The 26,159-nt window shown below is 37.9% G+C and overlaps 1 protein-coding gene across 2 annotated transcripts in view; it reads right to left on the bottom strand.

The window, feature by feature from the left end:
- The window catches only part of PCSK5 (proprotein convertase subtilisin/kexin type 5), a 457,211-nt gene that overhangs the window by 129,833 nt on the left and 301,219 nt on the right, over positions 1-26,159 (bottom strand). The window contains exons 19-21 of one of the 2 annotated variants that reach the window (XM_047767787.1): positions 25,920-26,049; positions 25,100-25,215; positions 19,319-21,941 (exon numbers count right to left, since the gene is read on the bottom strand). In XM_047767787.1, the coding sequence (XP_047623743.1) occupies positions 21,826-21,941; positions 25,100-25,215; positions 25,920-26,049 (362 nt within the window). In that variant the 3' untranslated portion in view covers positions 19,319-21,825. Of the gene's footprint in view, positions 1-19,318; positions 21,942-25,099; positions 25,216-25,919; positions 26,050-26,159 lie in introns of those variants that run through there. The other variant, XM_047767789.1, reaches the window with a different exon arrangement.

Raw genomic sequence — 26,159 nt, 5'->3', positions numbered from 1 at the left:
GGTGGTGGTGGTGGAGATGGAGGGAAGAAGACAGATTGAAGATGTTCAAGAGCTAAGTTGAGTAGATATAGTGATGGGTGAGACATAGGCCAAGAGGCATCAAGGATGAATCCAAAATTTATGGCTTTGCTAATAATAGTCATCGACATACATTGTGTCTAATACATACAAGCACTGTTAGAAGCACTTTAATCATTTTCAGGCATTTAATCCTCACAGCATCCCTAGAAGAGAGAGATGATGATCATCCTTATTCTATAAATAGGGAGGCAGGGATACAGAGAGGTTAAGCCAATTTCCTAAGATCTCACAGCTAGAGACAGAACCAAAGTGTGAAACCAGGCAACCTCTCTACATATTGTGTGTTTATAACTATGATACTGAACTATTTCCAGGAAAGGATGCGTAAAGACTTGCTTAGAGATAGATGGAGACTTATTTAGCATAATATATCAGGTTCAACCCAGCCTCTACTCATAATTACATAAACAGGCAGGGGTGGTAGAAGATGTGCACCTGCTTAGGAGGCCGTTGGAAGACTGAGATGTGGAAAAAAGAGGAAAAGTCAGGGGTAGCTTTGCTGTTAGGGGAAGAGCACTGGAGGGGGAGCAGAAGACATAGGTTATTATGTGGCCTTGAGAGAACCATTAAGCATTCAAATCCTCTGATTCCTCACCTTGAAATGGGGATAACCACACTGAGTTAACACATAGTGAACACAGGAGGGCTTGTAAGCCAATGGTAAGTTTGAATCTGCAGTAAAGGAAGTAGAAAAGGATAAGGCTCACCCTTGTCCATCTGCTGACAATATGGCTGATTATACAGCTCATTTAAGAAAGCAAACATGGAAAGTGGTCATGTGACCATCATCCATTATCTTGATGGGTAACTATGGTATTGAGGCAGAGCTTACTGGTGAACTGGCTGGGTTATTAAAGCAGCTACGGATAGACATTGTTTCCCCACCAAGCTGTTGGGACCCTGTAAACAAATTCCCAATTTTTACTTTCAGCCAGGTAGCTGGGCCTATCAGGCTCCCTGTTCAGGCTGGGGATCAGAACACTCCAGCTGCTCAGTAGTTGTTTCTTTGACCTAAAGTGCTGCTAACTTGCTTCAACTCTGACTGGTTAGTGCCTGGTCAAGGACCAGCTACCTAATTCCTCAGTGCACACCTTCAACAGCATGAAGTTTGCAGTTGACTCTCAACAGCATGAAGTTTGCTCTCAATACATTAAGGGTAGGATCCTTAAACTCTAGAAAGAAATGCCCTGCCATGGCAGTGCATCTCAAACTTTAATGTGTTCATAGATCACCTTGGAGTTTTGCAAAAATATCTATTATGAGTGGATCTGTTCTAATTGTACTAGTTTTCCTTTTCTAAATTTTTTTTTTGTCTTTTTGCTATTTCTTTGGGCCACTCCCACAGCATATGGAGGTTCCTTAGGCTAGGGGTCAAATCGGAGCTGTAGCCACTGGTCTACGCTAGAGCCACAGCAACACAGGATCGGAGCCGCGTCTGCAACCTACGCCACAGCTCACGGCAACGCCGGATCATTAACCCACTGAGCAAGGGCAGGGACTGAACCTGCAAGCTCATGGTTCCTAGTCGGATTCGTTAACCACTGCGCCACGACGGGAACTCCTAAAATTATTTTTTGAGGTGTAATAGACATATATTAGTTTCAGATGTACACCATGATGGTTTAATATTTGTATATGTTGCATAATGATCACCACAATCTAGTTAACAGCTGTCCCACCATACATAGTTAGAAAAACATTTTTCTTATGATAAGAACTTAAGATCTAATTTCTTAGCAACTTTCAAATATGCAATATAGTATTAAACTATAATCCCTTTACAAAGGTAACTGTAGTTACCATGCTGTACATGGCATCACCATGACACATATCTTAAAACTGAAAGTTTGTGTCTTTTGTTCTTTTACCCATTTCACACATACCCCAACACCTCTGGCAACTGCTAATATGTTCTCTGTATCTATGAGATCAATTTTTTTTAGATTCCACATATAAGTGACATCATACAATTTTGTCTTTCTCTGCCTGACTTCCTTCATTTAGCATAATGCCCTCGATGTCCATTCATGTTGTTGCAAATGACAAGATTTTTTTATGGTTGAATAATATTCAGTTGTATATACATGTATAGGCATCACATTTATTTCCTCCATTCATCCATCATTGGACACTCAGATTGTTTCCATATCTTGGCTATTGTAAATAATGCTGCAGTGAACGTGGAAATGCAGATGTCTCTTCAAGATAGTGATTAATTTTTTTTTATTTTTAAATAAAGAAATAGGGAAGTTCCCAGGCTAGGGGTCGAATCAGAGCTGTAGCTGCTGGCGTATACCACAGCCACAGCAATGCAGGATCCGAGCAATGTCTGAGACCTACACCACAGCTCATGGCAACGCCGGATCCTTAACACACAGAGCAAGGCCAGGGATTGAACCTGTGTCCTCATGGATACTAGTCAGATTGGTTTCCACTGAGCCATACAGGAACTCCCAAGATAATGATTTTATGTCCTTCGGTTATATGCCCATAGGTGGAATGGATCATATGGTAGTTCTATTTTTAATTTTTTGAGAAAACTCCATACTGTTTTTCCTAGTGTCTGGATCCATTTACATTCTCACCAACAGTGCACAAGTGTTCTCCTTTACCCATATTCTCACCAACACTTGTAATTCCTTGTCTTTTTGATAATGTGCATTTTTACGAAGGTGAAGGGATCTCTAATTATGATTTTGACTTGCATTTCTCTGATGATTAGTGACATTGAGCACCCTTTCATGTACCTGTTGGCTATCTGTTTGTCTTGGGGAAAATGGCTTTTCAGATCTTTTGCACATTTTTAATCAGATTATATATATTATTATACATGTATATTGCTATTGATTTGTGTGAGTTTTTTTTTACATATTTTGAATATTAGCCCCTTAGAGATATATGATTTACAAATGGTTGCCTTTTCATTTTGTTGATGGTTTTCTTTGCTCTGCAAACCTTTTTAGTTTTATGTAGTTGCATTTGTCTTTTGCTTTTATTGCCTGATTGAAAGAATTATCTCTAAGACAGATGACAAGCTTACCATCTATGTTTTCTTTTAGTAGTTTTCTGGTTTAATGTCTTATGTCAAATTTTTTGTACGTTTTAAGTTAGATTTCTGAATGGTGTTAAATAGTGGTTGACTATTTGTGCTATCCTGTTTTCCAAAAACCATTTATGGAAAAGACTGTTCTTTACATGTTGTATATTCTTGCCTCCTTTGTCTGAATGTAATTGACCTTATGTGCATGGGTTTATTTCTGGTTTTCATGCCAGATACTGTTTTTATTATTATAATTTTGTAATATAATTTGAAATGAGGGAGTGATATGCCTCTAGCTTTGTTATTCTTTCTCAAGAATACTTAGGGTATTTGGGATATTTTGTGGTTCCATGCAAATTTTAGGATTGTTCTGTTTCTATGAGACTTGCCTTTGGAATTTTGCTAGGGATTGCATTGAATCTGTAGACTTCTTTAGGTAGTATGGACATTTTTACAATATTAATTTTTCTGTGAGCATAGGATATCTTTAATTTATGAGCATCTTCTTCCATTTCTTTTCATCTTAGAGTTTTCATTGTACAAGTCTGTAACTTCCTTGGTTAAATTTGTTCCTAGGCATTTTATTCTTTTTGATGCAATTTTAAATGGGATTGTTTTCTTAATTTCTCTTATAGTTTATTATTAGTATAAAGCAATGTAACAGATTTTTGTATACTGATTTTGTACCTTGGAAATTTACTAAATTTGCTTATTCTAACAGTTTTTTTTTTTTTAGGTAGAGTCTTTAGTGTTTTCTATATATGTCATATGCAAGTAGTGACAGTTCTATTTCCTCTTTTGCTATTGAATGCCTTTTAATTCTTTTTATTATGTGATTTCTGGAGTCAACAATACTATATTGACTAAAAGTGGCAAGAATGGGCATTCTTGTCTTGTTCCAAATCTTAGAGGAAAATGTTTTGGTTTTTCATCATTGTGTATAATGTTAGCTATGGGCTTGTCATAAATGGTAGTTATAATGTTGAGGTATGTTCCCAATATATTGTTGAGAGGTTTTTTTTTTATCATAAATTGATATTGAATTTTTCTAGAAGCTTCTGCATCTATCATGATGATCATATGAATTTTACCATTAATTTTGTTAATATAGTGAATCATATTGATTGATTTGTGGATATTGAACCATCCTTGCATACCTGGAATAAATCCTACTTTATCATGGCGTATGAGCCTTTTAATGCATTGTTGAATTCAGTTTACTAATATTTTGTTGAGGGCTTTTGCATCTATGTTTATCAGGTATTTTGGCCTGTAATTTTCTTTTCTTGTGGCATCCTTGTTTGGTTTTGGTATCAAGGTAATGCTGGCCTCATAGAATGAATTTGGCAGTGTTCCTCCTCTTCTGTTTTTTTGGAAGAGTTTGAGAAGAAATGGTATTAATTTTTGTTTAAATGTTAGAATTCACTAGGGAATCCACTTGGTCCTGGAGTTTTCTTTGTGAGGAAGTTTTTGATTACTGCTTCAATCTCCTTACTAATAATTGATCTGTTCAGCTTTTATTCTTCACGATTTGGTCATGATAGGTTGTAAGTTCCTAGGAATTTATCAATTTCTTCTAGATTGCCCATTTTCTTGGTGTACAATTGTTTAAAATAGTCTCTTATCATCCTTTGTATATCTGTGGTATTAATTATAATATCTTCTTTCATTTCTGATTTTGAGTCCTCTCTTTTTCTTGGTGAGTCCAGCTAAAGGTTTGTCAATTTTGTTTATGTTTGCCAAAATTAGCTCTGAATTTTGCTGATCATTTCTATTGTACTTTTAGTATCTATTTCATTTTTTATTCCTACACCAGAGCTCCGTAATGCCACGTGCCCAACACACTGAGCAAGGCCAGGGATCAAACCCACAACTTCATGGATACTAGTCAGATTCATTTCCACTGCACCATAATGGGAATTCCGCTTTTTTCTTTCTTTTCTTTCTTTCTTTTTTTTTTCGAATAAGAAGTAAGCCCATGTTTTTCTTTAATTTCATACTTATTTAAATTTTTTTCTTATTTATTTTTTTATCTATTTATTTTTGCCCATGGCATGTAGAAGTTCCTGGGCCAGGGATTGAACCAGCACCATAGTGGTGACATGAGCCACAGCACTGACAATACTAGATCATTAACTCACTGAGCCACCAAGGAACTCCTAAAAAATTTTTTATTGAAGCATAGTTGATTTATAGTGTTGTCTTTGAGGTGTACAGCAAAGTCGTCTGTTAAACATGTATTCTTTTTTAGATTCTTTTCCAACATAGGTTGTTATAAGATATTGAGTATAATTCCCTGTACTATACTATAGATTCTTGTTTCTTATCTATTTATGTATAGTAATGTGTATATTTTAATCCTGAACTCTAATTTACCCGTCCTCCTGCCACAACTATCACCATTGGTAGGCATAAGTTTGTTTTCTGTGTGAGTCCATTTCTGTTTTGTGAATAAGTTAATTTATGTCCTTTTTTAACGAGTCCACATGTGATATTATATATTTGTCTTTCTCTGTCTGACTGACTTCACTTTGTATGATAATTTCTAGGTCCATGCATGCAGCTGCAAATGGCATTATTTCATTCTTTTTTATGGCTGAGCAATGTTCCATTGTATTCATATACTACATCTTCTTTATCCTTTCGTCTGTCAATGGACATATGTTGCTTTCATGTCTTGGAAGTTGTAAATAGTGCTGTTATGAACATTGGAGTGCATGTATCTTCTTTTTAAAAAATTTTATTGGAGTACATGTTGTATTAGCTTCAGGTACACAGCAAAATGAATGTTATACATTCATCCATTCTTTCTTCCTCTTACAGGTTTTTACAGAACGTTGAGTAGACCACACTGTGCTCTAAGTAGGTCCTTGGTAGTTATCTATTTTATATACAGCAGTGTGTGTGTGTGTGTTTGTGTGTGTGTGTGTGTGTGTGTGTGCGTGTGTGTGTTTATCCCTTCCAAGTTACCCCACCTCTCATGGTTTCTCCTTTGGTAACCCTAAATTTGATTTTGCAGTCTGTGAGTTTGTTTTATAAATAAGTTGTTTTGTATCATTTTTATTAGCATCTCCATATAAATGACATCATATGATATTTGTCATTCTCTGTCTGACTTCACTTAATATGATAATTTCTAGGTCCATCCTTGTTGCTGCAAATGCCATTGCTTTGTCCTTTTTTATGGCTGAGTAATATTCCATTGCATATATGTACTACATCTTCTTAATCCATTCCTTTGTCGATCGACATTAGGTTGTTTCCATGTCTTGGCTACTGTAAATAGAACTGCAGTGAACATTGGGGTGCATGTATCTTTTCATATTATATTTTTTTCCCTGGCTATATGCCCAGGAGTGGCATTGCTGGGTCATATGGTATGTTTAGTTCTTAAAGGAATCTTCATACTGTTCTTCATAGTATGTGTGCATGTATATTTTTGAATTATTATTTTCCCTGCACATATGCCCATGAGTGGGATTGCTGGATCATATGGTAGCTCTAATTTTAGTTTTTTTAAGTTATAACTTCCATACTGTTCTTCATAGTGACTACACCAATTTACATTCCTACCAACAGTGTAGGAGGGTTGCTTTTTCTCCACACCCTCTCCACCATTTATTATTTGTAGAGTTTTTGATGATGGCCATTCTGACTGCTGTGAGGTGGTATCTCATTGTAGCTTTGATTTAGATTTCTCTAATAATTAGTGATATTGAAGATCTTTTCATGTGTCTTTGGACATCTGTTTGTCTTCTTTGGAGAAATGTCTGTTTAGATCTTCTGCCCATTTTTGATTTTTTTTAATATAAGGCTGTGTGAACTATTTGTATATTTTGGAAATTAATCACTTGCCAGTTGCATCATTTGCAAATATTTTTTCCCATTCCATCAGTTGTCTTCTCATTTTGTTTATGGTTTCCTTTTCTGTGCAAAAGCTTTTAAATTTAAGTTGAATTTTTAAATTTTTGCTTTTATTTCTATTACTCTAAGAGATGGATCAAAAAAGATACTGCTGCAATTTATATCAATAAGTGTTCTGCTTATGTTTTCCTCTAGGAGTTTTACAGTATTTGATCTTATATTTAGGTCATTAATGCATCTTAAGTTTCTTTTTATATATAGTATTAGATAACATTCTAATTTCATTCTTTGATATGTAGCTATCCTGTTTCCCCAGCTTATTGAAGAGACTGCCTTTTCTCCATTGTATATTCTTGCCTCCTTTGTTATAGATTAATTGACCACAGATGTGTGGATTTATTTCTGGGCTTTCTGTCCTACTCTATTGATCTATATGTCTGTTTTGTTCCACTACCACAGACATAGAAAAACTTTTGTGTTTTGATGACTGTAGCTTTGTAGTATAGTCTGAGGTCAGAGAATGTGATTTCCCCAGCCCTGTTCTTTGTCAAGATTTCTTTGGCTATTTGGGATATTATGTGTTTCCATAAAGACTAAAAAAATTTTTTTGTATTGATAATTTGATAGGGGTTGCATTGACTCCACAACTGGCCTTGAGCAGTATGGTCATTTTAATAATAGCAAATCTTCCAATCCAAGAACATGATGTATCGTTTCATTTGTCTGTATTATCTTCAGTTTCTTTCATCAGCATGTTATATTTTTTGGCATATTGGTCTTTTGCCTCCTTAGGTAGTTTTATTCCTAGGTATTTTATTCTTTTTGATGTGGTGGTAAATGTGATTGTTTCCTTAATTTCTCTTTCTGATCTTTCATTGTTAGTGTATAGAAATGCAACAGATTTCTATATATTAAATACATATCCTGCAACTTGACTGAATTCATTGATAAGGTCTAATAGTTTTTTGGTAGCATCTTTAGGATTTTCTGTGTATAACATCATGGATGAATGGATTTATTGCTATGAACTACCCTCTTAGAACTGTTTTTGCTACATCTCATAAGTTTTAGTGTGTTATACATCCATTTTCACTTGTCTCAAGATGTTTTTGCTTTTTAGGGCCACATTCATCGCATATGGAGGTTCCCAGACTAGGCGTCTGATTGGAGCTGTAGCCATGAGCCTACATCACAGCAATGTCAGATCTGAGCCAAGTCTGCCACAGCTCATGGCAACACTGGAACCTTAACACACAGAGCAAGGGCAGGGATTGAATCTGTGTCCTCATGGATGCTAGTCAGATTTGTTTCTGCTGAGCCATGACAGGAACTCCTCAAGATTTTTGCAAAAATTAACATCTTGATTTCTTCTTTGACCCATTCATTTTTCAGTAACATGTTGTTTAATCCCTACATATTCGTGAATTTTCCAGTTTTCTTTTTGTAATTGATTTCTAGTTTTACACTATGTGGTTGAAAAAGATACTTGATATGATTTGAATCTTCTTAATTATTAAGAATAGTTTTGTGGCTATCCTGGAGAATGTTCCATGTGTGCTTGAGAAGAACATGTATTCTGTTTTTGTTGTTGTTGTTATTGTTTATTAGTTTATTTTGGATGAAATGTTCTATATATGTATATCTATTAAGTCTATCTGATCTAATATGTTGTCGAAAGCAAATACGTAGGATATTAAAGTCCCCTGCTAGTATTGTATTGTTATTTATTTTTCTCCCTTTGGGTCTTTAATAATTGCTTTATAAATTTAGGTGTTCCTTTGTTGAGTGCATAAATATTTACAAATGTTATATCTACTTCTTGGATTGCCCTTTTATTATTATGTAATGCCCTTCTTTGTCTCTTACTACAGTCTTTGTTTTAAAGTCTATTTAGTCTCATATAGGTATAGCTACCCTGGCTTTCTTTTGGTTTCCATTTTCATGGAATATCTTTTTCAGTCCCTTTACTTTCAGTCTTTGTGTATCCTTGCATAAATGGGTCTCATATAGGCAGCCTATAGATGGATCTTTGTTTTAAATCCACTCAGTTATTCTTTATTTCTTAATAGGAGAATTTAGTCCATATACATTTATTTATTTATTTATTTATTTTTGTCTTTTTGCCTTTTCTAGGGCCGTTTCCGCAGCATATGGAGGTTCCCAGGCTAGGGGTCGAATTGGAACTGTAGCCGCCGGCCTACGCCAGAGCCACAGCAATGCGGGATCTGAGCCGCGTCTGCAACCTACACCAGATCTCATGGCAATGCTGGATCCTTAACTGAGCAAGGCCAGGGACTGAATCCACAACCTCCTGGTTCCTAGTCAGATTCGTTAACCACTGTGCCACGATGGGAACTCCTCCATATACATTTAAAGTAATAATCAACAGGTATGTACTTATTGAAATTTTGTTGATTGTTTACAGATTAGCTCTTCTGGATTTCCTCTATTTCTTTTCTTGCTCTCTTTTTAAAAAAAATTTTTATTGAAATACAGTTGATTTACAATATTGTCTTTCTTGCTCTCTCTTTGTGATTTGATGATTTTTCAACAGTGGTATGGTTATCTTCCTTTCTTATTATCATTTGTGTGTCTACTATTTGTGTTTTTGCTTTCTGGTTGCCGTAAGGCTTACTTGTAACAAGTTATATTAATAATTGCCTATTTTAACTTGAAAATAACTTGAGTTTCAATGTATTTCAATGCTCTATGTTTTCACTCCCCCCAACAATTTGTTCTGATGTCAAACTTTATATCTTTTTTATCTGTGTACTCCTTAACTATTTTTCTTATTAGTTATTTTACTACTATTAATCTTTTAACCTTTTACTAGCTTTATGTGATTAATTCACTATCTTTACAACATAATAATATTATATTATTAATATTATAATAAAATTATAATAATATTATAAATTTTACTGTATATTTATCTTTACCAGTGAGATTTATACTTTGATAGGTTTTTCTGTCACTAAGTAGTACTCTTTCTTTTTAGCCTAAAAAAATCCCTTTAACAATTCTTATAAGGCCAATTTACAAGTGATCAACTCCTTTATCTTTGACTTGTCTGGAAAACTCTTTTTCCTTCAATTCTGAATGACAAATTTTCTGGGTAGTTTTCTTCGTTTGAAGATTTTTTTTTTTCTTTCAGGACTTTGATTCTATCATGCTATTCCCTTCTGGTCCACAAAGTTTCTGCTAAAAAAAAAAAAAAACTGCTGATGAAAAAAAGAAATCTGCTGATGATCTTATGGGGATTCCCTTGTATGTAATGAGTTGTTTTTCTCTTGCTGCTTTTAAGATGCTCTCTTTAATTTTTGATACTTTAATTGTAATGTATCTTGGTCTGATTGTCTCTTTGGAACTTTCTGGGCTTCCTGGATCTGAATGTTCTTGACTCAGATTAGGGACATTATCAGTCACTATTTCTTCAAATAAGTTTTTGGCCTATTTCTCTTTTCTTTCTGAGACCCTAAAATGTGAATATTAGTCAGCTTGATGATGTCCTATAAGTCCCTTAAGCTATCTTCACTCACTATTTTTGCATTCTTTCTTCTTTTCCTCCTGTTTGGGTGAATTCCACTGCACTGTCTTTGAATTCGCTGATCCTTTCTCCTGCTTCATCTGATCTGCTGTTGAACCCATTTTCTTGTATTTTTTAGTTTGGATGTATCTTTTAGCTCTGTTACTTGTATTTGCTTCTCTGTTGTACTTTCTTTGGTGAAATTCTCATTGTATTCTTCTCTCAAGTTCAGTGAGCAAAGTTATGACCATTATTTTGAACTCTTTATCAGATAAATTACTTACCTCCATTTCATTAAGGAAATTTTTTTGGGTTTTATCTTGCTCTTTCATTTGGAAAATATACTTCTGTTTTTTTCCCCTAATTTTCCTTAACTCTCTGTGTTCGTTTCTATGGATAAGATAAAACATACACCTCTCCTGGTGTTGAATAAGTGGCCTTGTGTAGGAGATGAATGTTGTCATTCACCCCTGCCCTAGATTTCTGTTGTCTTTCAAACCTTTGTGATTTTCCAAGTAGCCTATTTTATTTTTATTGGGTCCCAGTCATTGCAATGTGCCAAGAGCTCTTTATGTCCCAAAGGGGAGGATCTCGGTAAGCATCTAGAATTAAGCTGATTGCAAGCCAGACTCTCAGGCAGTAGCTCTTAAAGTATGCAAATATATGGAGTTCTGTGGGACTGTGAGTTTAAATCCTGCTGGCCACCAGAGCCAGGTGATCTAGAGGTTTCCCCTGTGTGGTAGTCACAAAAAGCCGGGTGGCATACAGGAGTACAATTTCCTTTCTGGAAATTTACCAGCCACACTGAGTGAGGCAGAGGGAGAGTACATTCTGTCGCAGGAGTGCATTTAATAGGACCTAGAGTGTGCCAAACCAGAAGCCTGGTTTCAGGTGAAAGCTCCAGGCAAGCATATAATCTTCTTTCACAAAAGACTGTCAGTGTTTTCTGCACAGGTGCCCTTGGCATGGTAGCCAGCCACAAACTGTTTGTTATAGTCCCAGGGGACCCAGGAATGTAAGCCCTACTGGCCACCAGAGCTAGGTAATTGAGCGATGTCCTCTGAGATCTATGTGGGAAAAGAATCTGAAGAATGGATTTGTTTATATGTACATCTGAATTACTTTGTTTAACAGTATAAATTATTAACTGTTAGATCAACTATATTTCAATAAAAATTTTAAAAATGAAAAAAAGGCAGGTCTCCTAGGCTGTAGCACCAAAAATTTGAGCACCAGACATGTGTCAAAGCTCCCCTTGGGGAGACACATAATCTGAAGCATGGAGGAGGGAGTGAAAAGATAATACCCACCCTCTAAGATCTCTGGGGAAGATTATAGTGGGCTGTTACATACATGTTTAATTAGAAGCCTGATCCTCAGATCTCAGCTATGAAAATAAGCTAATATGTATTAGTTTTCTATTGCTGCTGTAACAAGTAACCATAACTTTTATAGTTTAACAAAACACCCACCTATTTCTCACCATTCTGTCAGTCAGAAGTCTGGGCTCAGTGTTTCTCAGCTGCTTCTTTGCTCCTGGATTTACAAGGTTGGAATTAATGTGCCACAGGCTGCATTCTTTCTGGAGGTTCTAGGGATGAATCTGCTCCAAGTTGTTTCAGGTTGACAGCAGAGTGCAGGACTCTGGTCCTTGTTTCCTTGCCACCTCTTGGCTGAGAATTGTTCTCAGTTTCTAGAGGCTGCATGCACTTCTTGGACCTACTTCCTGAATCTTCAAAGCCAGTAACTGTGCATCAAATCCTTTCTCCTCTTGAATCTCTTTGATCCACTCTTCCACATGATACCTTCTCTGCCTTTTCCTCTTGCATCCCTCTGACATACCTTATGTGCACATAGGTAATTCAGGAATAATCTCCTGTTTTAAAGTCAGTTGATACTAACCTTTAACTCCTTTTACAGATTTCCTTCACAGGATGGGAGTTTAGTGGGACACTTTAGAACTCTGCTTCAATGCTAATCAACTCCCAGCTGCACACTTAGTGGCATTAGCTTTATTGAGATTGTGACAAAGGTTTTGTGGGTTTTAAGATTGGTGATGGAATCCATAGTTCTGTCATGGGGATTTTCCCTTTACATTGAATATAAGGGCTAGAAATGTTCACAGGGATGATGCTGAGGATTGGGAAACCGAGATGAACACATAGAGGGCTATCCTAATGTCATAAAAAAAATCGAGATTAGAACTTAGTTGTACCATTGTTTGGGGCTGGGCTATTTTCTCCCTGTCGTTTAGTCAATTAACACTCAGTTTTTCATTTATTGATTTAATCATCTGCTGATCAAAGAGTTATCACATACCTACTCTATGAGAGACAGTTTGCTAGATTCATGAGATGTAAGACATTTACGGATTTTATCCCCATGCAACAAACTTTGTACTGAGATTTAGATACATCAACACTCCTGCAACTAACTAGATATTTATAGTATAATTGGTAGGCAAGTAGAGTATAGGCATGTGTGAGAGCTCATAATAAGGATATCTAACCTCAAGTAGAAGGATCAGGAAATGAAGTGACATTTAAACTGGGACCAAGATAATAAGTCTTAGCTGCATGTAGATGACTAAGGATGGCCTAATGTTAAATTAGGGGGAATAGCATATGGTAAATGAAGAGAGGAATCAGGGAAAGTCAGTGTTGCTGGAAAATATGAAGGGAGGGAGAGAATGGCATGAGATGAGTTAAGAGGGATGGGGTGGTGAGATTGACCATGACCTTGATGACCATGGAAAGGAATTTCAACTTGATCCTAGGTGAAATTGAAAGCCATGGGAGGATTTAAACAGTGGAGTCTCATGTGAACTTTGAATTTTTAGAAAGAGTACTCTGGCTGCTGTTAGGATAGATTAGAGGAAGAAGATGAGGATGTGTGGAGGGTGGACACAAGAGGACGCATTCAGTGAGGCTAGTTAGGAGGTGTCACAACAGCCCAGGTGAGAAGTAGCTTGATCCAGGGTGGTGTGGACTAGGATAGGGGCATTACAGGTGAAGGACAGAAAATGGATCTGAGATACATTTTGGAGATAGAATTGTCTTGACTTGCTGATGGATCAGATATGGGGAATGGTCAAGGGAAGTTGGTCAAGATGACTCCTGGTTTCTCTCATATTTGTGGCTCCTCTAATGATACAAGTCAATTAAAAATCACACTCCTATATGTAATATAAAGTCTTCCCTTTTGATAGTTTAGCTTTTATTATATTGTAACCGTTATGATTCAAGTGTCAAGAAAATCCTGTTTAATATCATTTGGAAAGAATTTATGTCTTACTAGATTTATCAAAGGAGCTCACAGAATTTGTATTATGTGATGATTTGCAGCATTGTAATGTTTCGATGTCACCAGTATCTCTGTTCTATTTCTTCCTCGTTTCTTCTGAGGCTAGAGAATGCAAATCATGGCTTCCCAGATGGAGAAAAATTAGCATGAAGGGGGCACAACATCCTCATTTCTTAATAGCCTCTGCCTCATTTCCTTTAGGTTTTTTCCTGATTTCTTTTGCCCATGTGGCTCATTGGTTGCTGCTAATTCTTTTGATGATAATGAAATCTACTCCTGGCTTGGTCACACAAAGCACTATGTGGCCATGGTGAGCAGTCCTGGGTAGACATTTCTCTATTCCCAAGAGACAGCATGGACCCTGGACCAGGCATTGTCATCTGACATTGCAATCCTGATGCAGTCTCCATGGTCACAGCCTGAAGCTTGTTTGGACAGTTTTGTCTTTAGCTCTTGTATTTCTCCTAGAGACTCTGCTATCAGAGCATCTGGATTTAAATTAATCCCAGATCTTCCATTTAACCACTAAGGTGCCTTAGGCATTTACCACGTGTTTTCTCATTTGTAAAAAGAGAGCAAAATCAAACAGTTCAGAATATTGGATGAAATATCTCATATAAAGCATTTAGCACCGTGCCTAGCACATAGGAAGTACTCCATATATGGGAGTTATTATTGCATGTTGTTCTCTGTTAATGACTGTTTAGAGGGCAAGGGATTTTCTCTTAGAAGGAAAAGAAGATTCTGAGCCAGCTCTTATCCCCAAGTCTAGTCTTGCAAACAGGTCTTGCCAAATTTGTCGCTCTGGCCATGGACATTCCAGTGAAGAGGAGCTATGGCTGACTTCTGTTATATGAGGTAATCTGACAGGACCTCTTAGTACCCTGTCCTATCATTCAGCTGGCTCAGTGCAACCATCAATCCCTGGGGACTGAAGCAAATATAGCCTCCTCAGCATTCTATCTGAATGAATGCTTCCCAAATTTGTTGGCAGGAAGACACAGGTTAACCTGATAGGGTCCTTGAACAGGTCAATTAGCCTCTCTGAGGAGGGTTGAATGCCTCTGAAGACAAGAAAGTAGAAGAAGGGCAATAAACCATCCTAGGCCATTTGCAAGTTGACCTCCAGGGTATTCCCATTCCCTCCCTTCAGTTGCTCACCCTGCCCACTCCTGCCTCTCAGTCCACCAGCCCTTTGATGGTTTTGTGCCTTTGAACCAGCTGTCTCTTGAGAGAATCCTTCTTCAACCTCCTCACCTTCTTTGACTTACAAATTCCTGCTTATCCTTCAGGACTCATGTCTAATGTCATTTCTCTCTGAAGTCTTTTTAGTCATTCATTCCACAAATAATTATTAAGCAAGGCACTATGCTAGACATAGAAGATATAGCTGTGAACAAGATGGACAAAACCCCAGCTCTCATGGTGCTGTCGTTTTAGTGAGAAAGACAGACAATAAACAAGTCAATGAGCTGTAGGGTGTCTTATTTGTGGGAAGTGCTATGAAAAGACCAAAAAAGTACACAGGTGTGGGGTGAGTGGTAGAGGGACCTGCCGTCTGAGGAAGCTATTTTTGAACTAAGACCTACAGAATGAGAAGAAAGCAGCCATGTGAGGAGCGGAGGTCTAGATGCACATTTAACCTAGTTTTGTTTGAAGAACAAAAAGCAAGTTGGTGTGACTAGAACATGACGTGCAAGAGAGAAGGGGGCTTGAGGAGAGATCAGAAAGGTAGGAGGTCAGGAGTTCAGATTTTATTTTGAGTGAATAGGAAGAAAGGTGAAATCAGATTTTGTATTTGTAACAGCACTCTGCTATCCGTGTGGAGAATGGATGGGGGTGGTGGGAGAGGAAGAGAAGAAAGGAGGGGTGAGAAGCAGGGAGTTTGGTTAGTAGGCTCTGGCAGTAGTCTAGGGTGGAGAGGATGGTGGTTTGACTCACAATTACAGCTCTGGAGTGAGGAGAAGTAAACCACTTAGAGGGATATTGTGGAGGTGTGGCTAATGGGGCCTTGCTAATGGATTGGATATGGAGGTGGAGAAAGAGGAATCCTAGGTCTTAGGTTGGAACAGCTGGTAGATAGACGGATTTTTAAGTTGATGTATTTTAATGCCATTTGCTGAGATGGGAGACACTTAGTGATAACAATATTTAGCAGACTGGGGAGTCAGAAGTCTATTTTTGGACATGGAATTTGAGATGCCTATTAGACAGCTGAAAGGAAATGGCAAGTAGCTGTTTTAATCTACAGGTGGGAATCTTAAGATCAGGACTTTATAGAATATATAATTCCCCAGCATGAAGAGTGAATTTCTCCCTCCTTTGCAGTTATGTTAGGATCCCAACAGATCCTGGGTTCTCGTACCTCTGTGAGTCCCACCTCATATCAAACATTTTAACTTTATCCCACATTACGTTTAATTATATGTGATGCCTTAAGTGTTGAGTTGCAGTTGACTTGTTTGACATGTTGTATTTTGTAGATATGTAATTAAAATATCATTTACTTTTGCACCTTGTAGAGACAAGTGTATTTTGAATGTTTCACGTTATTCCTGGATGCCCTTGGAAAGCTTCTAGAGCAAGGGATGGCTTTCAACACTTGATGGGTAAGGTAACTTTGTTCTTTAGGACTCCAACATTTTTATGTCCTTTTTAAGGCACTTAGATAGTTTCATATTATAACATGCATGTTTTTTTCCTGTGTTTCTCACTAGACTATCAGCTTGAAGAGGGAATGAAGGCCTCAGAGCTTGGTATATACGAGTCTCCGAGTTTATTTATGGAAGTAATTCTTGTTTTCTCTCTGGCACTCTGAAAAATGAGTCAGTGTTGTGCAGAAGGTTGATGCTGTGGGTTTGAGTTTCACCCACACCCTTGACTAGTTGTGAATCTTGCAACAGAAATTTTGTCTCTATAGGTCTTCCTGGTTTTTGTGGGGGTCAAATTAAATAAAGCCATTTTAGTAAAACTCTGCCAGCATCAAAACATTGTAGTCTTAGAATAATATATTCTTTTCTAAAATGAAAAGGGATCATATAATTCAGGCCTCAGGGAATGTTTCTGGAAATTTCTAGAAGTGGGGATGCAAAATTATTGTCTGACATTTGGCCTTGAAAAAGCAACAAGTGTTGGGGGCAGGGGGACCCAATAATGGCCTTTTAGAGAAGAAATCTTGCAAGAAAATCCTTCAGTAATAGGACAAAGTTCTTTCTAAATCCCTTGTAGGTAGAGTGGGAAGGAACTGCTGCCATTCCCAGGGCCCAGACTTGACTTCTCAGACTTAGTGATGCTGCATAACTGCATCATTCTTACCCAAGAATTGACTCTGGTCCAGATCTTACCTCTCATGATGAAGAGGAGATATGATTATATGGATTACAGTCCCATTTCTAGTGCCAAGTTGTTCCAGTGGGCCACAGTGAAATTAAGTTCATCTTGGCTAGGCCCTGCTTAATTTGTCAGTGGCTCCAAGGTATTCTGCTGAGAGTCTCAGATTTTATGGGTGTGCAACATAAATAATTGTGGAAATGGATGTCAACCAGGGAGAATTATACTTTGTTACTGAGGCATACTGAGTTTGGGACCCAGAGCTCAGCTTGGGCCAAGTGAAGCTGGGGTGCAGCTGGCTTTTGTGCTCCCACTGCCATTGTGTCTTAGATCAAAGGAGGGAGCACAGAACTGGTCAAGCCACTGTTTAAAATCGCATCCAGTTTTCTCCATAAATGTCAAGCTGCTCTCTGTCATTGCCCTTTGTGTGAAGCTGAATGATAATATGAAAACAGTTAAGAATGGATGCCCGTTTATATTTTAGAGGCATATTCTTACTACAGAAGGATAAGGTGCTAAACATTTCCATACTCAGATGTACCTTCATTGTTGATCCTTTAATGGAGAAATTTTACTTGGTAAAAATGTCAATTCTTCTTGACTAATCCATCAGATGTTGAATCACTGTCCTTTGTAGCAATGGACTAGTTGGATTAAAACCATTACAAAAAATTCCCTGGTTCCTTGAACAACTCCTGAGTGGCAAGTTCACTGGTACATTCCTCCTGCTCTTGTTCCATCTGCTTAGTGAAGCCTTAGCCATCTTCCAAAAATCATTTCTAGTTTCAACTGCCCTAGAAACTCACCCTGACCAATCCAATTCAAAGGAATTTCTGCCTGTTTGAACCTAGTGTCTCATTCATCTGAGATTTAGAATTCACTGTTTAGTGTTGTCTTGCCATTGAATTTTATTTTTATTACTGAGTCTGGTAATGTAATCCCAATCTATTTCAAGTCCGTATGCCTCAGTCTTCTCTTTCATTAACGGGATAATATGTGTACCTCTGCTCTACAGTTTTTTTTTTTTTTTTTTGTCTTTTTAGGGCCGCACCTGCAGCAGATGGAGGTTCCCAGGCTAGGGGTCTAATCAGAGCTACAGCTGCTGGCCTTTGCCAGAGCCACAGCAATGTGGGATCCGAGTCGCGTCTGTGACCTACACCACAGCTCATAGCAACACTGAATCCTTAACCCACTGAACGAGGCCAGGGATTGAACTGCAACCTCATGGTTACTAGTCGGATTCCTTTCTACTGCATCATGATGGGAACTCCTGCTCTAGAGTTTTTAATGAGAACTAAGAGGATATATTTATATCAATATGTATATATTCTATATTCCCATGTTGTGTAGTACAGAGTAAGTGGTCAATAAAAGTAGTTTCTCCCATCCCCATAATGAGACTTCATGGCAGCAGAGATTCATATTTTCTTGTATGCCTAGACCTTTAAAGCTAATTGGAACTCAATATGTGTTATCAGTGCTCTTGATTTCTCATTTCCTTTTGCAAAAGGTTCAGGACCCTGAACCTTTAAAGTGCCCACTTCAAGCAGGATTCACAAAGACTGTAATCCATGGTTGTTTTTTGCTCACTATCCAGTGCCATTCTGTGGCATGTTCTGGAAATGGGCTTTAGACAAAACCATCTTGTAGGCATCCAGGGAGATAGCCACTGACCATCGCACACAGGGCATCAGCCCACTGAACAAGGCCATCTTCTGTAGAAGCTTTCACACTCCGCATCTCCTAGTGCCAGGCCCTCTGGTCTTCACCCTTCCATACATCCACCATCCACTGCATCCACTAGTGGGCGTGCTTTAGTCCATATCTTGGGGGAACCCAGGGAAAGAGCAGGCCCAGATGGCCCTTCACTGGGATGGCATCTGTACAATGGAATAGAAACTGCACCAAGCTTCTCTAGATATTTGTTCACTGTCTGCTTACTAAAAATGGGATTTAGCTTACATTCATGAGCAAGTCCAAACCGTTCCTTTCTTCTATTTCTTTACTTTCTCTTTTTCTTTTTCAATTCACACCTCTGCTCACCCTTTCCTCCTCACTTTAGATGCTTCATACTCCACCCTTTCCTCCATTTTCAGCTTCTCTGTGGAAACAGAAGTTTCTCATGACCTCACCCTTTCAGAGATATTTGCCCATGGGTATGAACAGATCAAATAAACAGGAACTTAGGTTAATTTAATAGAAAAAATAAAATATGGAATAACATTGATTTTGGCCAGTATCAATTACAACCATTCTACTATATTTTACAAAAAAACAACTGAACATTTTACACATGTACAGTATTTTTCAGTAAAAGTGGGTTTGGATTTAACAATGGATCACTAATGAAAAATAGACAAAAGAAAACAGAAGATAGGACTTTTGTCTCTAGAAGGTTAGAGCATTTGTTAAGTCTCCAAACTTTGTACTAACCATTACATATATCTCATTATGAATATATATATTTATACATAATATATAACATTAACTTAAACTTTGAAAGCATTATGTTCTAGTTAATAATATTCTGTAGATAAACGAGGCAGTAACACACTAGTAGTTACACCAGTATTTCCACGATGTGTGCCTGCATGGTCAGTGAGAAATGGAACACATTGGTGGACCCCAATGAATTTGGCTGTCAGATTAATGGTTATTTATCTAAGAACACAGACATCATTTAAGTTTTTCCCTTCATAGTAACATTGTGCCTCAAATATTATGGGCTGGTTCACTTAAATGGATTCCTTTGCAGGCAAATCTTGCTTCGCCATCTGTTTGAGCTTGCTTTAGGCTTGGGCTTGCTTTAGGCTCACACGTGCTTTTGTTCACAAAGAGACTGTGCCTTTGTAATGTAAGACTCTACATAGCATACCCAGGACTAATTTGCTTTCTTTGGGTCAGAAGGGCCTGCAGTGCTATGAACAGGAAAACTACCCAGCAAAATTGGTCGATTCCCTACTTACCTATGAATCATTATGTGACTCCATAGCACTACAACGTTATCACTAAGGTGAGTAGGTTTTTTTCTCATTATTTACCTTGGGTTCCATGTTAACTCTGATGTCTAGGAATGAAGATTTTCAGAGTAGGCTAGTTAGCTGTGTGTGTGGGGACCTGAGCCTTCGCTTCCCAAGATAACCTATATTGACATCATTTATCTTCTCATCTGGAAGGCCAGTGATGTCTTGGAAGTGAGGCTGTCAGAAGCCTACAAGACAGCTGGTCACTCTTACGCAAATGAAGTCACCAATAGAGCTTTGCTATGAAACATGGTATTTGTCTCTTCTCCTCTGAATAGAGAAACTCAGATCTCTTTACAGCTCTATCAGGCTTCCTCATTTCTGGCCACTTATCCATACAGTCTTCCCATAATTCAGTCGGCTACATTCCAGGATGCATTTGACGAGTCACAGAAAAAACAGTGAAGGTATTTCCAAGAAAACAGATGATCTGATTGACATTCAGTGGACAGGTGCATCATAGCATGGTTACAGAGGGACAGAGGAGTGGGAAAACTACAGAACCAGGAGGGGTACAATCATGCTGCCCATATTCCATTTCCAGTTTTATTTTCTTAAAATGACAAGATGAAAAAACTTCTAATAAGCACCATTGAAAAATGTTGCCCAGCCAACTTGGGCACGAGCTTAAATATTATTTAAATAAATTCCATTTCTTAAAAAATACAGGACCTTCTAGAAACTTTGGAATCCAGGAAGAAATTTCCTTCATCATATCCAAAATGCTTCCCACTACAACACATGGAATTTCTGATGGCCTTTGAAACAAATGCTATGGAGATAATGGCTAAATAGCACCAAGAGATTGTGCAGGGCCTATAAGTGAACACTCTGGATTTGGGGCAGCTGGATCAGTCTCAGCTGTTTTGTGAATCTTTGCATTCTCTCCATCACCAGTTTGACTATGCAGAGCAATCCCATTTGACCAGCTGTATGTAAAATGACCAAATCGACCATGGAAATGCCAATAGCAGCAAGTCTCTCTGATGAAACCAGTGGAGTGGACTTATCAAGTGAGCATAATGCCAAAACCAGCACATAATGTGTGAAGTATATTTTAGGTGGAAAGTGTCAATGTTCAACTGTGAAAACCCTAGAAAAACGACACTGAACACAACTCTGTGGGATGTTCTTAATGCCCTTTGGTCCAGTTTTCTGCCATTTCCCCCAGCAGTGGACTCAACCATGAAAAATGATGGATGCAAGAGCTTTCTGTTTCATTTTGATCTATGTCTGCTCTTGTGATGTTTTTGAAAGGTATATTTAGGCGTTTGAAAGGGAAACAAGCAAGTAAATGCAAAAGGAAAAAATAAAAAAGGACCTTCAAAACCAGGGCAGGAAATCAAATCATTACTTTAACGTCAAATTTTGGCATCAAATGCTTTGGTCATACAATACTGTCTCTGTGGTTCTGGCTGTTTAGCACTAAACACCCAGTTATAAAAGGTAGGCTTGTTGTAGGTTTATTTTTTTCTTTCCATTTAAGTTCTGACAAAACAGTTCACCATCTCCCTGCACAAATTTGAGAGAGAAAAAGAGAGCAAGAAAGAGAGAGATGGCTTGCTTTTTTTTTTTTTTGCTTGTTTTTTTTTTTTTTCTTTTTAATAATATGGAGTAATCTATAAGTCTACAGGAACAAAGACATCTAGGATGGCAGCTTAGCCTTGGAATGTACATGTTTTGCAGCAAAGTTGTTGAAGAACCTTCCGTTGGCACAGATTGTTCTTTTTCACTAGCATACAGAAGCCTCCTTCCGCCCAGGACTCTTCCGTTGCTTTTCCAGGAAGTCAGCAAGAGAGAGGGGAAGTTGAGGACGAGAGCAGCATGATGGACACACATGGTAGAAGGTTGTGATTGGTCAGAGAGGCAGATGAGGGGGATTGGAAGAGATCATTCAGGAGCAGTCAAAAGGGAGGAAATTTGGTCCACCCCAAGTGATTTCAGTCAACAGCATTGTTTTTCAAGGAGAGAGATTGCAGTCCAACGGTAAATGTGATTGAGATCCATTTATGAAAGGAAAAAAAAAAGATTAGAAAAAGAATAAATTAGAAATCAATAATAACATAAGCCAGGAATTTTTCTTTAAGGAATTACCTAGAGCAGAGCATATATAGTCATTTATTCCATATTTCATTGACTCCAAGACACCGGATATCAGATGCACCACTACTAATAGCTTATTTCTAATAATAGTAATGCACCATTACCATTATTATTACTAATAATGGTAATGCAGCATTACTACTAGGAAAAAAATTGATTATTATATAGTGACACAATAGTCTCTTACTAGTTAGAATATTAGTTTTACGCTTATTGAAAGTATTTAAAATTATATAACATGCTATTTTGTTTCTGGGATTATGTAATAATTAACTCTTCCTTTGAATATTGACTCACAGCTGAATTTTTTGAAGCTGTTATGAACTGCAATTAAATGCAACAAATGTAGGCATGATTTCGTGCCTAACTCAGTTGGCGAGACATATCTGTGACTAAGTCACAGGCAGTGACAACTCTGTCACATCAACCTGCTGATCAAAAGCAGTTGTAAGCTGCCATGAATTATAAGATGCATCTGATTTCACAGATGTTAAAATACATATAAAAAAGGATATCTTAGAATCACTGGAGTATGACAGTTGAAAGAAAATAAACAGCACATCCCTAAATGCAATTGCAATTTGAAAAGCCTGGTGAGCCATCAAGGAGCTCATTCTGTAACCAGCTTGAAAAATGGACTCATCACAAATTACGGTTCTTCGTTCCACTCCTGCCCAGAATCCTGACACTCCACTTTTACCAAAGTGCCATTTGGCATACATCAGCCCATGCTTCCTGTGGTTAGGGAAAGTAATTAAAGCATCACAAAACTTGCAATGCCTGGTACCAAGTACTCTGGATCTTCAGGGTCAGTCACTTAAAAAATCTCCCTTAGTTTTTTAATTGCTAACTTAAAAAATTCTGATCATAGTCAGATACAGGGGAACCATGTTTTACAGCAAGGAGCACTTACATGGTCCCCAGGGGTGCCATCATCCCAATCATCGCACCCCAGTGTTATAAGAATTGCCCCTGGTCATGAAAAGCTTGAACACAGAGCCTGAGAAGGTCTGCCCATCCCTTCTAGATCAAACATACATCAGAAAAGCTATGAAGATGCAAAGTAACCTGTGATGCTCTGTGGATATGAGACCATAAATGATGTTCTTGTTGGTGCTTTTTTTTTTTTTTTAATCTTGTTGGTGCTCAGATCTTTCTGATGTTTCAGATTCCTAACAGGAAGTTGCAGAATAGCTAAATCAGGCCGATAGTATTCTTTCTCAATTTTACAGGAGGGAAGTGAGACCCAGAGAAGTTCCTGAGCTGAGAGCCTAGATATGAATGACAGCATTCTGACTCCTGAATCCAAATTCTCCCACCAACAGCACTCTTTTGCCTCTTGTGAAATTTCCTGAAGAGGAGCCATTCAAAAGAAGACAAAGAATAAACCCAGGGAAATGATTTTTTATCAGGGAAAATTGTTCCAAATGCCCAGTTTCTTTTTTAAGTTCCTATTTTTATAACAATCCAATGATGTTTAGAAAAATGATGGTTCAAAATTCCTTTCTACATCATTGAGATGCATGATTGCATAAAATTTAGGCACTTAGTTGTAGGGCCCTCTCGGCATGCTTTATTTATATTGAGAGTTAAAGGTTATGAAAAGTTGGGGTTGGAATAATTTAAATTCATTCATTTTATAGATGGGGAAACTGAGGCTAGAAAAAGAGTTGGTATTTGCCAAATGGCTGCATATTAGAAACACTGGAAGCTTCTAAAAATATCAGTGGTGAGACCACACCCTAAGACCAATTTAAAATGAATCTTGGGGGAAGGTCTGCAGTCCTGGCATTTTGGTCAAGAACCACTGGTTGGAGGAAAAAAAAAAAAGGACCACCATGTAGAAGTCTTTAGTTCTGTAACTGTTAGATAGATGCCTGTCTGTCAGAAGCCTAATGAAAGACTTGGAGATTTGATTGTGATTTACATATCAAAATTATAAATAATCCAAATCAGAGGAAAGTGGCAATAAACAGTGCATTTCCACATGATAGCCTTTTATATGGTTATTAAAAATGAAGTTTCTGAAGATGTTATAAAAACACAGGATAATGTTTGTCTAATGCAAGTACAGAAAGCAAGATACAAAACTCCATGTATAGGGTATTTTAAAGATCTTATGAAAAGACCAGAAAAAAGAAAGTATGTAGCCTTTTCCTGTTAGTATTTGATGTAAAATTCTAACTATATGACAATCTGGAAAAGACAAACCTATGAAGACAGTTAAAAAAAAAATACTGCTTTCCAGGGGTTTGGCAGAGAAGGGAAGGAAGGAGGAATAAACAGAGTACAGAGGATTTTTAGGGCAGTGGAAGTGTTCTGTATGGTACTATAATGGTGGATACGTGTCTTTATACATTTGTCCAAACTCATAGAATGTACAAGAGTGAGCCCTAATGTAAACTATAGATTTCAGTGATACTGATATGTCAATATAGTTTCATCAGCTATAACGAATACATTGCTCTGGTGCAGAAGGCTGATAATAGGGGAGCTTGTGTGTGGGGGTGGTCAGGGGATGTATGGGAACTCTGTATTTTCTCAATTTTGCTGTGAACTCAAAACTGAAGTTTTAAAGACCAAAGTTTGCTAATTAAAAAAATTAACTAGTGCCATCTTAGTCAATGGATGCTTTAGTTCTCCTTGCAATTAGAAGCCCCCAAACCAAATCCATTGAGGGTGTAAGTTCAAGATGAATGAATGCCATCACAATAGCAAGTGTGGCCTACCTGGGGCATGCTCAATAGTTTTGTGCTTAAGTGCAAATATATTAGAGCTAAACATAGATCATAATTTGCTCAGAAGATCACAATGAACAGTTGTACTCACCGTCCTTGCAGATGGCTCCCATTTGACACATTCCTAAGTCTAAGAGATATCCACTGGGACAGCTGGTACAGTTCTTGAACCCTGGACCATTGCATGTCAAACAGCTGGCATCACATCTATGGGGAGAAGGTACAATTTATCATCCTTTCAGACATCAAGCACAGGAAAAGATGTGTTTGCTATCAACCTCTTAATGTCTTTTTTTTTTTTTTGTCTTTTTGCTATTTCTTGGGCTGCCCTCGTGGCATATGGAGGTTCCCAGGCTAGGGGTCCAATTGGAGCTGAAGCCACCAGCCTATGCCAGAGCCACAGCAACGCGGGATCTGAGCCGAGTCTGCAACCTACACCACAGCTCACGGCAACGCCAGATCGTTAACCCACTGAGCAAGGGCAGGGACCGAACCCGCAACCTTATGGTTCCTAGTCGGATTCGTTAACCACTGCACCATGACGGGAACTCCATCAACCTCTTAATGTCTTAAACTTAATTCTCCCTTTGAAGATGACGCAAAAATCTTTTCTTACAATTGCGAGGTTTGACAACGTTAAAAAGCAGGTAGACTGAGATTTTAGAGGGGAAAGAGCATGCGCTTGAAACCAAAATACTACTTTTGAGGTTTTAAAGTACTCCTAAGGTGCAAAAAAAACCCCGAAGTAAACAAAAAACCCCCACCAAAATCAGCTGGATTAAAATTGCAAAGCAGTGTCTAGAGATAAAGCTTTGAACCTTATTTTTATCATAAATGATATTATTTATGAATGCACTCAAATAAGAAACCCAGTAGCCACACAGTTGGGCTTAAGCAGTGGATCCACTTACTTTTTGCAGGATTTGAAGCCATTTTCTGAAGAGTGGTCGAAGTAATAGCTGATACTACAGCTTTGCACACATCTCCCATCCTCCATGAAGTAGCCCTCTGTGCAGTTAATACACCCATCAGCGCCTGCCCCTGAAAAGCAAGACAAATCCAGGAGACAAGAGACAAGACCTCAGAAGGGGCTGCATGAAGGGCTGCTTCTTGCACAGTTAGTGAAAACAGCTTTAATAGACTGTAATTTT

The sequence above is a fragment of the Phacochoerus africanus genome, chromosome 2 (genome assembly GCF_016906955.1).
Source record: "Phacochoerus africanus isolate WHEZ1 chromosome 2, ROS_Pafr_v1, whole genome shotgun sequence".
Lineage (NCBI taxonomy): Eukaryota > Metazoa > Chordata > Mammalia > Artiodactyla > Suidae > Phacochoerus > Phacochoerus africanus.
Note: the sequence above shows the minus strand (reverse complement) of the source record. Positions and strands in the feature narration are given on the sequence as shown.